The sequence below is a fragment of the Hylaeus volcanicus genome, chromosome 4, assembly GCF_026283585.1.
Source record: "Hylaeus volcanicus isolate JK05 chromosome 4, UHH_iyHylVolc1.0_haploid, whole genome shotgun sequence".
NCBI lineage: Eukaryota > Metazoa > Arthropoda > Insecta > Hymenoptera > Colletidae > Hylaeus > Hylaeus volcanicus.
The window spans coordinates 17,816,623-17,833,215 of NC_071979.1; the positions used below are offsets into that span (position 1 = coordinate 17,816,623).

The 16,593-nt window shown below is 38.8% G+C and overlaps 1 protein-coding gene across 4 annotated transcripts in view; it reads right to left on the reverse strand.

Moving 5' to 3' along the window:
• Positions 1-14,920, reverse strand: part of LOC128875101 (neurobeachin-like) — a 191,682-nt gene extending 176,762 nt beyond the window's left edge. Inside the window, exons 1-2 of one of the 4 annotated variants that reach the window (XM_054120448.1) lie at positions 14,588-14,920; positions 1,096-1,760 (exon numbers count right to left, since the gene is read on the reverse strand). In XM_054120448.1, the coding sequence (XP_053976423.1) occupies positions 1,599-1,760; positions 14,588-14,746 (321 nt within the window). In that variant the 5' untranslated portion in view covers positions 14,747-14,920 and the 3' untranslated portion in view covers positions 1,096-1,598. Of the gene's footprint in view, positions 1-1,095; positions 1,761-6,595; positions 6,688-14,587 lie in introns of those variants that run through there. The other 3 variants (XM_054120450.1, XM_054120451.1, XM_054120449.1) reach the window with 3 other exon arrangements.
• Positions 14,921-16,593: the final 1,673 nt, after the last annotated feature.

The window sequence follows — 16,593 nt, forward strand, 5'->3', positions numbered from 1 at the left end:
CGAATTTAGGATGAGAATTACAATTAGAATTCTAGAACACTCGACTTTTTACTGATTAATTTGACTTTTCCTGACCAAGCACGGAAAACTTCTTAGCTCAGTAAGAAAGGATCGGCTCGATATTATTACAACACCGATGAAATCGAACACGGGCTTCGAGGGTTCGATTCACTTTGCCTTTCAATCGGACGCGTATTAATTACACCCACGTATACGCGCAACAAGCTTTCCAGCGATCGCGGCTATGCTCGAATCGTTTCGAGGTTACAAACAATGAGAGCGCGCAGTCGTTACAATGAGGACTAATTAGTGGGCGGAATTAAGGTGTACGCTGGGTTATAACAACGCGCGCGTAATTAATCATCGTTTATATCGCGGTGGGGGGCCAATAACGATCCCACCACGCTCGTCGAATACAAAGCCAGATTTCATCGTTGTTTAAATGGATTTTTACTTCAGCAATCATTCAAATGAATTTTTACCAAAACAATCATTTTAAAGAATTTCGAAAGATCTAACTAAATTGCTAAAAATAATCAAACTATATACGATGAATTCTTTTAAAAGAAAATCGTTCCAAAAAGCAAACACGTATAACAAACAGTATATTTTTAAACTGACGTCATTTTTATTTCGCGCAAGCGAAGAACCATGTTTCTATTTAATAACTAACTCTTTGCACTCGGATGTCCCCTACGAGGAGACATCGTAAGTCTAGCAAATTATGTTAGTGGTTATGTAGAACAAATTTATGCTAGGGCAAATTTTTGAAATATGCATTCTTCCCTGAAATTTTCTTCTTGAAATTGCACGAGAAAACAAAGCAAAATATGATGTATATACAGAGATTTAGAGAAAAATATATGAGCAGACGTTACGTGGAAACAGTATGAAGTAAAGGGTTTCTTAAAAGAAGGTACTGGGTTTTATTTTTAATAATAAAATACGCCTGCTAACATGGCGTAATGGACACTTTCAATTATGTTTAATTACAATCATGTATACTTTATTTAAGATATACCAGTTGAACATATTCAATATATATTACAACATATATCATATAATATATTGAATCAATACATCATAGAATATATTGAATGTATTAAAAACCAAAATTCTGAAGCCTTTGTGAAAAATCGTGTATGTTTGCAGTGGTGTCAACGTTACAAGAAAGCTATAATCAAGTCTAATAATACCAAAAGAGACACGTTTCAAAAGTTAGACTATTTCATGTAATGCGATTCCTGTTTTCACTGGGTTAAATTGCCCGTTACGTTATATGAATAAACATTCTTCCGATAAAAAAATGTAATTGTTATTTGTAACTGAAATTTCATTTCCAATCGATAGTTTTGCTCAATTATTTGAATAAAAATTCGCCCAATTCCGGGGAGTAATCCAATTTCGAAGCATTGCGCCCGTTCGAATCAGTGCAACGAACACAGAGGGACAGAGGCCAAAAAAAAAAAAAAAGAAAAACAGAATACAGGACCCAAATAAAACGTAAACGTTAACGCGAATTGATGACCGTCGCGTCTCTGCTACTATTTGCCGGTTTCCCTTTCCCCTCCTTCCCCACCTCAAACTCGCAACACGTGTTACAGTTCGCAAATATTTTCGCAGTGCTTTACCGCCGGTAGCCGCGCGTTCGATGCCTCGAAACGAGCCCCTGGATCCTGAAACTTGATGATCAAATACACGGGGCTTTTTCCTATAGGTCCTGGGTCAGAGACCAGGTAGATACCCCGTGCGCATCGAACCTATAAATATCAAAGTAAATATCGGTGAAACGTATCGTGATACTTCTGGTAGCTACGTGATACCTATAGCCTAGAGTAGAGCGCTATAAGACACGGATCAGGAAACATTTTCCGCGAAGACACGGATAATAAATATTCCAAGCGTTGCTGACCAAGAGGTGAAATCGAGGAATACGTAGGTAGAATGAAAAAGAAAAAAATAGAGAAGCTCGAAGAGTGTAAAGATAAGAAACAACGTTTGTCAGTCTCGACGCGAGGATTATTTATTACTACGCGATGACTCATGCGAATCGAGTCGTCTTCGGGCCTACAATTATTACAATTTATGAATTATGCGTGTAAACTTGTTCACGACACCTAAATCGAGTACCTCTTGATTCCAGCCTTGAGTGGGCCGGTTGATTTTGATCCGACTGTAATGCGCAGTGACGTGTCGAGTGACGCGTATGAGGATGAATTAGCGGTTCAACTGATTAGTTTGTTTCCCCAATTAGGCAGATTACTATATACCTAAGTTTCCTCGTCGAGCTTAATTCCCTATTTTCTGAAAAAGCAACATTTGTCGCGATCTCGACTGCTGTATTATCGAGTTGGACAAAAAGTCCTCTTGCTTCTTCAAAAGAAATTCAAACAGCGAGATCAACTTCGCTAAATGGTACAGTGAATTCGACGTAATTTAAATTTCTAGGAGCTTAGCCAGGATAAATTATCTACGTTGCTAAATGTAAACTATTCAATTATGTGTTGTACACGAGTGAAAATGTTAGTCGGTCCTTATAATCAGAGTATAACGCACAAATGGTCCCACTACGGTTCAATTAAAAATAAAAACGTCTATTCCAACCACTTCAGATTCAACTACCTTTTCCACTTGGTTTCCTCGACCAATGTTCTTCCCAGCATCGTTATCAATCTACAGTGGATTCGTCTCGAGATTCCCAGCCGCAGGTGCGTCCAATATAATTTATCTCCTCTGAAGAGGCCCGTCCCGCGAAATAATTTGCTCGATCAGACGCAAGACGAATCACAACATGGCGCTTTCGTAGCGTAGAACAATAATTACGAAAGGGGATCGTTATTTCCTAGGCTTCGCTCGCGTCAGCTTACAACGATCATAATCGCCAGCGACTGGCTCGACTATCGTTCCATTCGCAACGGTCTCGTCCATCGACGTTTGCAAATTTCACCGCGGAAAGCAAATAATACGGATCCCATCGTCCAATTAATTACTGACCACTCTCGCTGTGACAACAGACTGCGAGCATAAAATTGGTCTCCCGGCGAAATGACTGTCAACGCGCGATCGTCGCTCGAATTACGGAAATTGCGTTGACTGATTACGATGCCTATCGTCGACCCCCAATAACGCACGCGACTCCCGATCGATTGCGGATCCTTGACGAACCCGAATCGAACGGGTTGTCACACGTTACGGTATTGTCTTCATTCCTGACAACCGTTATCGTACTTTTCTGTAATTTTCTGACGGTAATGATTCGGGACTCGTCGTTGGTAAAGTATTGGGTTGTCTGGAAAGTCCATGTCAATTTTTGGTAGGTGGTACAGGTCTGAATATATCGGAATCCCTTATGAGGTGGAAAAGTTGTGGAACAAAATGGTACTTATGTAATTCAATAAACATATATCAAAATTCAAATGTGCCTTTGAACTTTTTTTAAAAATTGCCACGAATTTTCTGGACAACTCAATAATTTCTGATGAAATTAAATTTCTTGAAGTGACTTAAAAAGCGCACTATTTATCGATTTGTCGCTTCGGTGGTAAATAAAAATAACTAAACACCGTTTATATTCTAATTCGTGGTACCTTATTAACCATGTATCGATTGTTGGTTCTCCCTACAATAGAATCAGTTCCTTCTCAATTGTACGACTCCACACGGGAGAATCTGTTTAGCGCGCTTTTCGAAACAAAATGCCAAAAATAAATCATTTCGTTGGACAGCTAGGAAGGGTAAGCGAACCAGTAACGAGGAGCAAGCCGAAATCTGCAGGTCAGGCGTGCTCGTGTCGGACATGGACGTGAAACGTTGAAGGGGATGAAGTTTCCACAGGATTCGGGGTGCTAATTATCCAACGAACAATAACAATATTTCGAATATAATGAAGTAAAATAGGTGAATGATTGATGCGTCCATTACTAATGCATGCATCTTTCAAAGAGACGTTAATAGTCTCGTATCACCGATATCATTCTGTTTAAATAATTAAAGACTCTTTATGAGATAATTATAGCTCCATGTCGAAGAGGAGAAGCCTCAAAACATATAAATAAAAATGTTTCGTGGAAGTGCATGAACTTTGTGTCCAATAGGCCAAGGAACTTCGACAAGAAGAGGAAAAAAGTTCACGTCTCGAGGCATCTGTTCTTTTCAGCTCCCGACACTCTTCCTTGAAAACCATAGCTTGTGCCTCGAAATACTTCAGCACTTAGGTTTTATGGATCTGATAGTCCTAGAACGTTGATGTTTCCGTACTTTTACAACCCTACTCTCTCCGCGAGCGTACTGGACATCCCCTGCAAAAACGGCGATCAAAGACTCCGCCAATAAAGCTAAACACACGCAGTAACTCTTCCTATACGGAGTAAATATAAAAACGTAATACCTAAAACGGAAGATCAATCAACTCTTCGCAAGAAAAACAAACTCGAAACAACGTTGCACGTAGCGATTCCAATCGCGCGCTTCATCAATAACAATTGGGATAAATAGCTGCGCTGCTAGCTTCCGGAGTTTGGGAATTCAAATTCGATACAAACTTGTAAGTCCCAGAGGTCGTAATTTGTAGCTGCTGTATAGATTCGGGGGGGGGGGGGGGGTCGAGAAGTTCGAATTCCAAGAAGTTTCGCTAAAGTTTGTACTCCGGTCTGTGTAAATATTCAGAATCCTCCATCTTTAGCGTAGACTCCGATCCTGCCCCCGAGTCGTTCTCAAGGAACTTTGCCCGCCACTTGAAAATGTCAGACCACCAATAAGGATTCTCTTAAACGTGTTCCTGAATCTCGTATACGCATAGAGCACATAATAGGTATCTGAAACGTGGGTATAATATGACCTCATCGAGGGATTACATCAGTGTTTCCCAACCTTTTTTGTGCTACGTCCCGCCTAAGTTTCTCTAAAATGCTTATGCCCCTCCCCCTAATCTATACATAAGTTTGAATATTTAAAAATGGAAGTGTTCACTACAGAAACTTAAATGATAGATTCTAGACAAAAAAAAAAAATCACTAGGAAATTAGAGCAAACATAATAAGTAAATTTTCAAAACATATAAGGGAGAACTGAAATTCATTGTAAACTTTACATCGTATATCATTGTGAGCGCTTAGGAGTATAGGAGTGTCTATAGGTGCACTCGGAATACGATTAACGAATGCAGCCACATTGCTTTTAATGGAGAGAAGTATACGCGCAGAGGTTTTCTTAAAAATAAATCCACAACTCGATACCAATTAACTTTGATATCAATGACCAGAACCAAATCAAATATCGCGACACGCGATTTATGACTCACCCCGAACATCCACCCTTCCTATTGCTGTTTTCGACATTCACATCTATATTTATTTCTCTTTGTACCCTTCCTCTCCATTTCGTCCTCCTTTATCCCGTACCAACAGGTCCTCCCCACCCCCCCCCCTCTCCGATGGACTAATAAATACATAAATAAACCATGGTGCGTGCTTTTTTTCATCGTTAACGAATTCTTTTGATCACAATCGCAGAAAGCATTCTCCCAGCGAAACTTTCGACCATTTCGAATTTTATTTTTTTTTATCCACGTCACGGCCAAACCCTGAACGGTCAAACGAGAACGATACAGCCGACAATCGATCCTCGCCCGCCGGTTGGCCGACGATCGATGAATACACCTAACTGTCCCACGAAACGCGAATAGAAACGAACGGACACGACAATAGGCCGTGAATTCCGTCGGTCGATCTGGCGACACGACGAATCTACATTCCCATTTATATGGAAATTACGAAATCACGCTTTTGTCCGATCAATTAGCAACGATCGATCGACGGAAGGCACCTGGCCGGGCGCATATTATTTGCGCGTCTCGAAGCCAGAATTTCGCGAACGTCGCGTGGACGTTCGGAATAAGCCACTTGCGCAATATGCTGACGCGATCCATCAATATCAGCGACGCGAGACCGGAATCACAAAGCCATCGTACGTTGGGTCGAAAGCCCAAAATGCTGGCCAAAACTGGAATAATAAAGTTCTGGAAATGGAACGTTTTTGGGGTGTTATACGAGACTGACGAGTTCTCGGTAAAGTCACGAGGGAATTACTGCCGATTATTGCTATCAAACACGTCCGAAAGAAGAAAATGAATTGTGAATGTGAACGATATAAACTATGCCTAAAGAAGAAAGACGCAAATGGATCTGTGTGCCCTTAATTCATTTGCATCATTAGCGCATATTGTCTGGTAACTATCACCAGAGCGCATACATGCGCGCAATTTACTTGGAAATTAAATTCAAATAAAATATTAATGATAAGAACGAATTTTCCACTTTTCCATATAATGCAAATGGGTTAACGATACATTTATGTTTTCAGCGATGTTATACCCTACCCAACCCTCTCATAAAGGGTCATTAATACCTGCTCCAATTCGCAGTCATGCCTTTATCTAATCTAAATTTCAAGAGCGTTACTTAAGCTGACTATCAATATTTTGTTCCTAAAAACAGACACTTTTCAAACAAGATTGATAGTCCTAAGGTTCGACGACCTATTAGGTGTCCCATATCGGTTTCCAAATACGTTTCGAACTCGATAACTCAAGTGCACATTTGAACAAGCTTCCTTTTGCTAGATTAACAGCTTAATTCTCCCTCTAGGTTCCACAGGAAATTGTTCTTGCTTCATTTCATTCTGAATAATCTAAAAGAAACAAGTAAACGAAATTTAAACTCGGTTGGAAAAAAATAATAAAAGTTACAAAAGAATATCAGACACAGGTTTGATTTTACTCTGTCCTCGTCACTAGTGGAGTACAATAAAATAACCAACAATTAACTTTGGATATACTCTCATAACAATAATAATAATAATTCAACAGAATGCAGCGTCCTGCTCAAAAGAAAATAATTAATCTCGCAGTGGATTAAATCAGCGTTTAATGCGAAACGAGGTTCCCGAAAGCTTAGCAGGTGTGAATCCGTCGTGTAGAACAAACGTGGATACACGTGTCGATAGTCGATAGCTGCGAAACCACGCTGAAGGATATTTTAGCGCGAATGTGCCAAAGGGACTCCCGCGCGCTCCTCGTTTGCATTAATTATCAATCGCTAAAAAGCTGTCTCGTCGTTTAACAAATCCGACGCGCATTGTCTAACATGATTAATCGTGCACGTACGCAACAAAAGCTGATTCAACGGTACACGGTCCGGTAGCATAAGCGTGATAAACGATACGCTGGATTACAATGAATCTGCGCATCGTATTTTCGTCCAAAATAACGGATCGACGAGAAAGGGAAAAAATTAAATATCAATGGAGAGGCTCGCATATGGGAAGATTAATTAAACAATGTCTCGAGGCGAGCACATTTGTTAGGCTTTAACGACTAGCTTTAAGTTACTTTTAGAGATACTACGAATATCATAGTTCGATGTAGTAAACTGATTATACGTAGAGCAGAATAATTTCATCTCGAGCAAGAAATAATTATATTACATTACATTAACGAATTACAGAAAATATCAGAGTCGGGAATGTTCATGTCCGTGTGTGAAGTGAATTTTATTTTTTTTATTATTTTATATTTTTATTTATTTTATATAAATGTATAATTACACATTTTGTTGTATTTACGTATATTCATTACATAAACTCGTGTGCATGACACGACATTTTCCCTTGTCTAAAGCCCTGCCGTGGCATGTAAAGAAATCAGGCAAATACATAGTACTTATACGTATCGGCATTATTATAGTTTTCAAACGAACTATACTTTCCTGGCTTGCATCAGCAAGTGCGATACCAGGGGTATGTTACGTCAACTGTATCGGAAGCACCGGGCTTCTCGTGCAGTTGCAATCGACTTTGTAAGTTTTGTTACACGGGAAATTTGCGAGTATTAATAAACGTTAATAGTACAGTAAGTATACTCTAGAATTGTAGAAACTAAAAAAATAGATTCTGAAAGTTAGGGATCAAAGAAAATAAAGTTAAGTAAAATTCATGAAATTCGATGAAATTACAAAAATGAATACCACTATAAATGTTTCATTACGTAGTGTCCAATAGACTAAATAATATTCAATCTTAGCAGAAATTTACAAGAACATTTGTCTGGCAGTTAACGTGTTACTAAATTATGATGCAGGATTTCCGCCTTATCATGAAACCTGCTTAAATATAAATTTATCTTGTATTTTTGTCTGGATCATAAAGGTAAATTAAATCTCCATGTATTCTTGGAAAAATCTCATTTTATTCGACAAGAGATAACTCTAGATCCTTCGCAATTTGAATATAAAATGGAAATTAATGAATGTAGCTGCCCCGTGGCGCTTCTGAAATGTGTAATCTCTCTGATAAGTACGATAAAAATCCTTATCTCATTTTTCGCCATGTAAGCTCCTTTAGCGAAAAAGAAATACTTGAAATTCCAGGCAGACTACTAATAATTTCTTCAATTAAAAGTAACGTTCGTAGTGTAGAATAATTGCCATAGAATGGATAGTAAAAGGTGTAAACAAACGCAATTAGTGTCGAATTTTTATAAATCGTTAATGTGCACTTAGAGCCATTAATCGATAATATAATACCGGATATTTACGTTATTTGTTAGCTTTGATAGGTTTCTTTTTGGTAAACTAAAAGAATGATTTCATAACAGGCAATATAAGTTTTATTAGACCATATTGTAAAAATAAAATCTCGTCACTAGAAAGAATTTATCTTCCAGGCACCCATGCTCAAGGTCTAATCTAATCTCGTCAACTTTATCAACCTGTATCTACGATCTAGCAAACGAAACACTTCTCGTTTTCGACGTGCTTCAAAAACTTACTCCGCGGAGTACCTGCCCGTGGCTCGATAATCGGGATAGGTCGAAAAAGACAGAGAAAAAAGAGAACACTGCTCAGTTACTCAACTAATTAGCCAATTTCGTTGCTCCCGCGTTCGCGAGGACCCTCGCGACCGTTAGCCCGCTTAAAAGTAAACGGATAATCCTCCAGACGGAAAAAAACTCGAAACCGCTTCCACTTTATCAGTTACTTATGTAAATTTGCCCACCAAACGTCGCTATGTACATATATTTGGAGCAAGGTAAGGTCTGGGCTGCTTCTCCGCTCAAAAATGACGCATTTTAGCGCGACGATAGAGACACTGGCAATACTCGTTGCGGTGTCGCAAAATATCGAGCATTAGACCAGTGTTTCGCAGACTATTTTTCCCAGGAGTGGAGTAGAATTTAATTCTCACATTCTTTCATTGCACTTTAAAAGTTGAAACTTTTCTAGCCATTCTTAAGGATGTATGGAAGGTACAATGGGAGACAAATGTATATGAAATTGTTTTTCATGTCAAGTTTCTAATTTAACACGAATTTTTTTGTTTCCATTTAATTTCAGAATGAAATTCTTAATATTTTTTATCATTAATAAAAAAACTTTTGGCATTGAAAATATCTTGAATTCAACTTTAAACAATAAAAATACAGAGACTGTGTAAAATGATGTATGGACGAATAGAATATAAGATTAGTATGGAAGAAAGGGTAAAGAATCTATGATGGTTGAGAGTAGACATACGACCGCAAAGGATTAATAAATGAAGAATATCAATGTATGTATACATAAACAAACATCTAAATTTGAAATTTAAGGTGAAAAAATATATTATTTTTGTATAACTAGCAAAACACCTAGGCTTATAGATGTTTAAATATTCGCATAAAATATCGTAAATATTAACGCACCGAAGATTGCTAGAATTGCAACCGAGGACGTTATGTAACGTACCTTGGTCATGGCTACAATTATGCCAAATATGTAATTAGTCAACCGGCGACAACATGAAAGAGAACACTGCGATACCTGTCTACGGCACGGCCTATTAGGCTAGAATCTCTGCAAAATTAAGCATATTTGCCGAAATTCCTGTTCCTTTGTACTCCCTCTGTACACCGCGTCCGCCAATGACACTAATTAATTCAGGGTCAGAGAGAGTCGAGCAAACATTTGCCGACACATCCGCGTGTCTCAATCGTCCTCGATCCAAGCGACGCAAAAGCCAAAAAAATGTAACAAAAACTAGAAAAACACTACATTTCACATTAGTGACAACTCATGAGTAAACTTGTGTTCGAAACCCAGGGCAATATAAAACAATTTTATAGTTATATATGAGATATATACATATATAAAATATTTAATTTAAATTCGTTATGTTGGTAAAATATAAATAAAGTTTCTTAGAGTTTATTTGGATTGTTTTAATTTCACATTCAATCAAGAGATAATAGCCGTTGACATGAAGTCGCTTCTGTCTAAATTGCCGATTGCATCACATTGCAACAATGTGTTAAGAGTAGATACTAAAGATCCATTACATCTTATCACTGTTACGCTTATCTATAATCTAAAATCACTTTGAAACTATGAAATTTCGTTCTTCTTAGATGTTTTTCGAAATTTTGATATTAGATTCGTAATCTGAGCACTCGAAAGCCCTTGTATGCCAAGTTTCACGCAAACCTAAAGACTAGTTTTAGTTTAAGCTCCGTTTCGGAGCGTTCCGCCTCGTTGCGCGTTGGACAAGCGACACGTCGTGAAACGACGCGACGGAAAACCAATGGAAAACAGCTCCAATCGGTATCCCCGGCTAATTCTCAGGGCAGAGAGCACGGATCGAAAAAGCGGGGTGCTCGTTACTCGGTGCAGCGTGCGGCCGTGACGTGCGACATTAATCGCCGCCACGTGCTACGTATTTGTCTTCGGGTAGAGTTTCGGGAACAAGCCGCATTTGCCCGCGTCCGTTCGCACGCTGGAACTTCGAGGGCAATTTAACCCGAAATCTTAACGAGACTCCGGTCATTTGCGCGATCCACGCCAACAGAAATCCCCTCAAAAAGGTATAAAAATGGCATCGCGAAAATCTCGCCATTTTTCATGATAAAAATAGCGCTTTTCTTGACTTGAAAAGCTTAGAGTATCCGTTAGGCTGAAATTGAATCCTGAATTTCTATTATTGTTGCTTCGTATAGCTCATGGACCGAGTGTAGAGAAATCTTTTCCATATAAATATGCAAGTTATCCAATTGACATGGTCTCAACCTTTCGATTGCTGTGCTCGAGTATACACAAGTGCGAGTAACGATACTACACCGCTCGAGTTAAAGAAAACAACAAGCACTCACACTACACATTTTTATATATATGTCTCTAGGCATAATTATTGAGAAAATATGAAATTAATTCAGCGTAGAAGCTTTTTCTACCGCTGATTAATTCAGCAATGAAAAGGTTAAATACGCCCCACTCCGTACATTCTGTTGCGAAGTATGTAGCAATACTGTGCAATTACTGATTATCCTAACTACTGTAAGCATAAAGCAATCGCTGTAACTCTGGTATCAAATCAGGTGTTTTCATTTACTCCCAGAAACCTACATTTAAGTCCTACCATGTTCTTTTCATTCATCGACGAGTCAGCGTTAATTTCGAAAACTCCGAGTCGTTAGTTTCTGTGGTTACGTTTGATGACTGGCGACGGAAACATTAACAACCGCGGCACGCGAGAATCCTGCGTTGATAAGCATGTTTTTTTCGACGTCACCTTGTACAGTGGAAATCCCGCGAGAAATAAGAACGACGTCAAAAGTGCAATACCTCGTAAACAGTTGATTCCCACCGTGGGATACCGGTATCGATAGATCCGCGACTCGTAGAAACCAATTAGTTATGAAAATACGAGAATGGTCAGGAGCGAGACCAGTTTGACGAGTGAGAGGCCAGAAATGGTATTACGAGGGAATAAAGGATCTCTTCTGGTGCTCGGATGAAGACGCCATCGTGAAACGAATTGGTGGCGGTAAAACGCCGCGAGTTGAATTCTACCGCATAACGTGTAACCGTGCAATATTTAACGTAATATTCCGTAATTCCATGCAAATTCTACGAAGTGATTGTGTTGTTGGACTTGCAACGAACTAAATGAAATTCGGTGTTCGGTAAACAGTGTAATGTCGCAATTAGGTTATTAAACATGAATTACAGAAATCATATCGCGCTGTTGAATGCGCTCCGAATATTTCATTTTACCAGGACCAGACGCTAGGTAGTACGTTGAGATTGCACACGTGTATAGTGATGGTGTGATACTACTATAGCGACGATGTAATACTGATATGATATTGTACGAGTATGCTACTAGTACCTAGTGCGATATTAGTATTATACTCGTGGAAGATGGTAGAATAATATTGAAGTGGTTCTAATATTACTAGGATTTGATTGCACCGGTATAGTCCTACTATATCACTATTTTGGTAATTATATATAATTACTATAGCACTGAAATGTTCGTAGCATATTATTCCTATAATAATAGTAATAGTAATACAGTACCGATGCAATAAAAAAATCACACCAGTATAGTACTATTATACTACTATGTCATTGCTATAGTATCCACAGCAATATACTATCCCATCAGTCCTAGAACAGCCCTGCTACAGTATGTCAACCTAACTGGTACAGTAATTTAGTTTAATGCTCTCCTATTTGATAAAGTCCTGCTATGGTATCACTATATTATTGTTATAGTATCGATATATTAGCAAATTGATACCGTTACGGTTATAGTACAGCATATTAGCAGAAAGCTAAATGATCGTCGGTTGTCCTGCACTAACATACCGCCACGTATGGCGAAACGAGAGGAATTACGAGCGAATGAGAATCTGTTTTCCTACATGATACGCGCGCAAAGTTTCAGCCGTAAAGCAAACTGCCACCACTGAAAACACTGTAGGTGCGTTAAATCACGAGAGATAAACCGGTCGTGGTTGTTCGACGTTGGTCGCAATTTCAAACTCGGTTTTATTAGTTGAAACTCCTAACCAACAATATCAAAACAACAAGAATAATATGGCATATCCGCGTCGAAATCTCTGCAAGCCCCTCGTCAAACGTTATCAAAAATTTAACGACATTCATAACTCGAATATACGAGCCACCATACCAAATTTTATAATTTTCTGATAAGCCACTCCAGAGATGTAAAACAAGAGGCATGAATACTGTTTGCGCGCGAGAAGAGTGCATCTGACGTGAATTTATTTCTGCAGCACTTACGCGTGGTGATTGCTTTCCTTCTTTTTCAATACAAGTGGATCTGATTAATATTAGAGACAAACATGCGCTTAAAGATTTAATTTGTATTGTTTAATTACGATTTATCACTGGAAAATCGTAGTGAATATAATTGCGAATGACGTGCCAAGGTTGAGGAATAATATTCGAAAGGAAAACGATAGATGACATTGTAACAACAATACACATTGTATTTCGAAAATATCTAAATTTAAATGCCGCGTTTAAATTACCGTGTGCCTCGACCGATTACCTCGACACTCGTTTCCTACCTTTCTGTTTCTTTGCACGAAAACAAATATTCAAACGATAACGGATCTATCCAATATGCATATTATGTACATATTTAATTTATGTACTTTTTCGCATCTTCTTCCTTTTTATGGTTCTCACTGCCCGTTATCGTTCGGAGCGTCGTGTTTGTCGGTAATTTTTTAAACGATCAGTATGATTCTAAATCTCGAAAGCAACGCATGGATCACTCTAGACGAAATTAAAGTTAATATGAAAGTTAATCTCATTTCTTTATCAAATGAAATCCGTGTCAGCTAATTGTATCCTCAACACATTGTCTGGAGCGGATTTGTCTAGAAAACAATACCGTGGATACGAAGGAACTAGAATTAATCTATAGCGTTAAATCATGTAATGAGAAAAACGGCCCTCCGTAATATTAAAAAAGTGATGAAATCTACGGGCGTCGCCAGAAACATTCTTCTCGCGCGCGAATAGTGCACGTATCCATGCATATAGAATCCCTTTAAAAATTAAATACCAATGACTCATACAAAACTTTCCGCTCCAAATTTTACCTTGTTTCCTAAGCCACTCCTATATACAAGTTTCCACTTCAAATTCCACAATATTTGCTAAACTGCTCACTTGATATCAAGCAAAAGACTAACATATGTACAGAATTTTAGACATTCTAACAGTTCCTAAACAATTCTTATTGAACTCAAAGCACTAAACTAGAACTAAAGAATAACACGAAAATCCTGGAGTACTCCAATTCCAGCGGCGATACTTTCCTCCTCTTAATAACAACCGGTTTCAAATTTTCACCGATACCAATACTTCTCCTCATCTCCGATAATAAAATCCGAGGAAGTAAAAAGTTTTCACGGAGCCAAATCAGCGCTAGAAGGAGCGCGTTTACTCAGAAGTGTCGTAACTTTCTACGAAACTTTTGCGTTTAAAGTTGACTAGAATCGTGAGCGAAACAACGTTCAACGTTACGCGACGTTCACGTTCTTGACAAACAAACGACGTATCGCGAACGATCGCGAGCAAATAACGAGATATTTCAGCGTGTGCCCGCGGTATGCACCGAGGATCCGGTTTGACAGTTCGAGTTGACAGATTTGGACCGATGCTGGGAAATCGGCGGGAATCGCCTTGAAACGCACAGTCGGCCCGCTAGTTGTTGTGTATAAAAAATCAGGGTTGCTCACCAGGTGAAGCACGGTGTTGACAACTTCCCGATTCGACACCTGTCCCACTTCGATCAGCCCGATCAGCACGGCGAATTTGAGGCTGTCGTTCATCGCCATCGCCACCACCTCCTCGGGCCGTTTAATGTCACTGAACGGTGGACTTTTCATGTCCGCCATCGCGACGTTAATCTAACCTGGCAACACGTTCTCCCCGCGAGGAGAATCTATGATAGTTTACACAAATACCGTCTTATGTACGAGAGCTTTTCCCCGTCACATGATAATACAACACAAATTGATCTGCCATGTTAGAAAGTAGACACTGTTATGAGGAGCCTGCCAGCGAGGCAGCGCGAAAGACCCTAGCGTCGCGCTCGCAGTACCGCCATTAACTGAGTCGCTAAGTTCCCAACACCGACCGCCGCGCTGCGTGGGTGGACGTAGCGGGGTTTACGAATAAGGGTATTCGATCCTTTCCTCGAGGGCTTGAAACTTTAGTAGAGAAATATAAAACAGATGAAATTTTTGAGCACATGTATACTGAAAAATTGGAGTAAGTTTGTTTATAGAGGTGCGAAGTCGTATAACGTAGTAGACCAATCGGTAGAGAATTAAAACAGCGTTTTTGTGACAAAATAGTAACAGCAAACCGACTGTGCAGTTACATAAAAGCGGATGCGTAGATTAATAGGCATATGTTTTTCACTCTCAACTCTGTTCCGTTTTCTTGTTATTTACAATTTAATGCTAAGAAATCGTGATTTTTGTCGTTTTTTGCTTATAAATTTTAAACTAATGCAGCAATATCAATGCTCCAATCAGATAAAATGCCGCTGCGGCCCCCACCACTCGACCGCGATTGAGCGTTCGGCCGTGTTTAGTCAACTTTACAAGGGCTTTTCTCGTACTTCAACACATTTCATCGAAAAACTAGAATATACGTTTTATAGTACACGACGTAAACTATTCAAATCTGTTTTAAAAATAAAAATCGGTCTTACGATAACGCATACAGGTCCGATGGAAAAAAGCGCACTGAAAAATTCAGATTGCGATTGTGAGAAAACCATCTATCCGACAATCTCCGCTTTTTGCATACATAAAGAACATATCAATCGCTACTTGTTCCCAAAAGGCCAGCGCCTCATTTTAAAAAATGACGGAGATACGAATTTTTGAAAAAACATCGAATTTTCCGGTTTTCCAGATTTTTCTCCGTTCATCATTATCCGATCGAGACGTTCGAGGTCTCATTCTGTAGGTATTTTCATCGCCTACATTTTATCTGATTGGAGCATTAATATTGCTGCATTAGTTTAAAATTTATAAGCAAAAAACGACAAAAATCACGATTTTTTTAGCATTAAATTGTAAATAACAAGAAAACGGAACAGAGTTGGGAGTGAAAAACATATACCTATTAATCTACGCATCCCCTTTTATGTAACTGCACAGTCGGTTTGCTGTTACTATTTTTGTCACACAAAAATGCTCTATTGATTGGCCTATAACTATAACACCTAATGTACCAGTCTTACATTTGTTCGTTTTTTACATTCATTTAATTCTTGCTTAATTTTGTATTTGCATTTGCTTAGATACCTATTTTCATCATTCAATAGAGATGCCACAAGTCTGTTGGCCCTCCTATTACAGCTCGTGTACCTAGTGATTGCTAAACCCGTACTATAGCTACAATTAAACAAAGCTACAGCCCCTGAGGGCTACTGAAAATAATTGTAAATAGTGATGCAGTAATCTTGACTCAATTACTAAATATACGTGATCCAAACGATGAATTAATTTCAAAATGAACTCATCAGTTTGGGACTCATTTTTTCTCGCAATTATTCGAATGAAGAAATTCTAAATAAATATTACATCTTGTAATTAGCTGAATAGTGTCATGCAAACGAATGAACTTTGCGGTGAACGAAATCGATAACTTGAGCATTTGCATGTGCACAAACCAGAATTGGGTGAAACGTAAACCAATTAACGATTAACAATTACAATTAGAATCG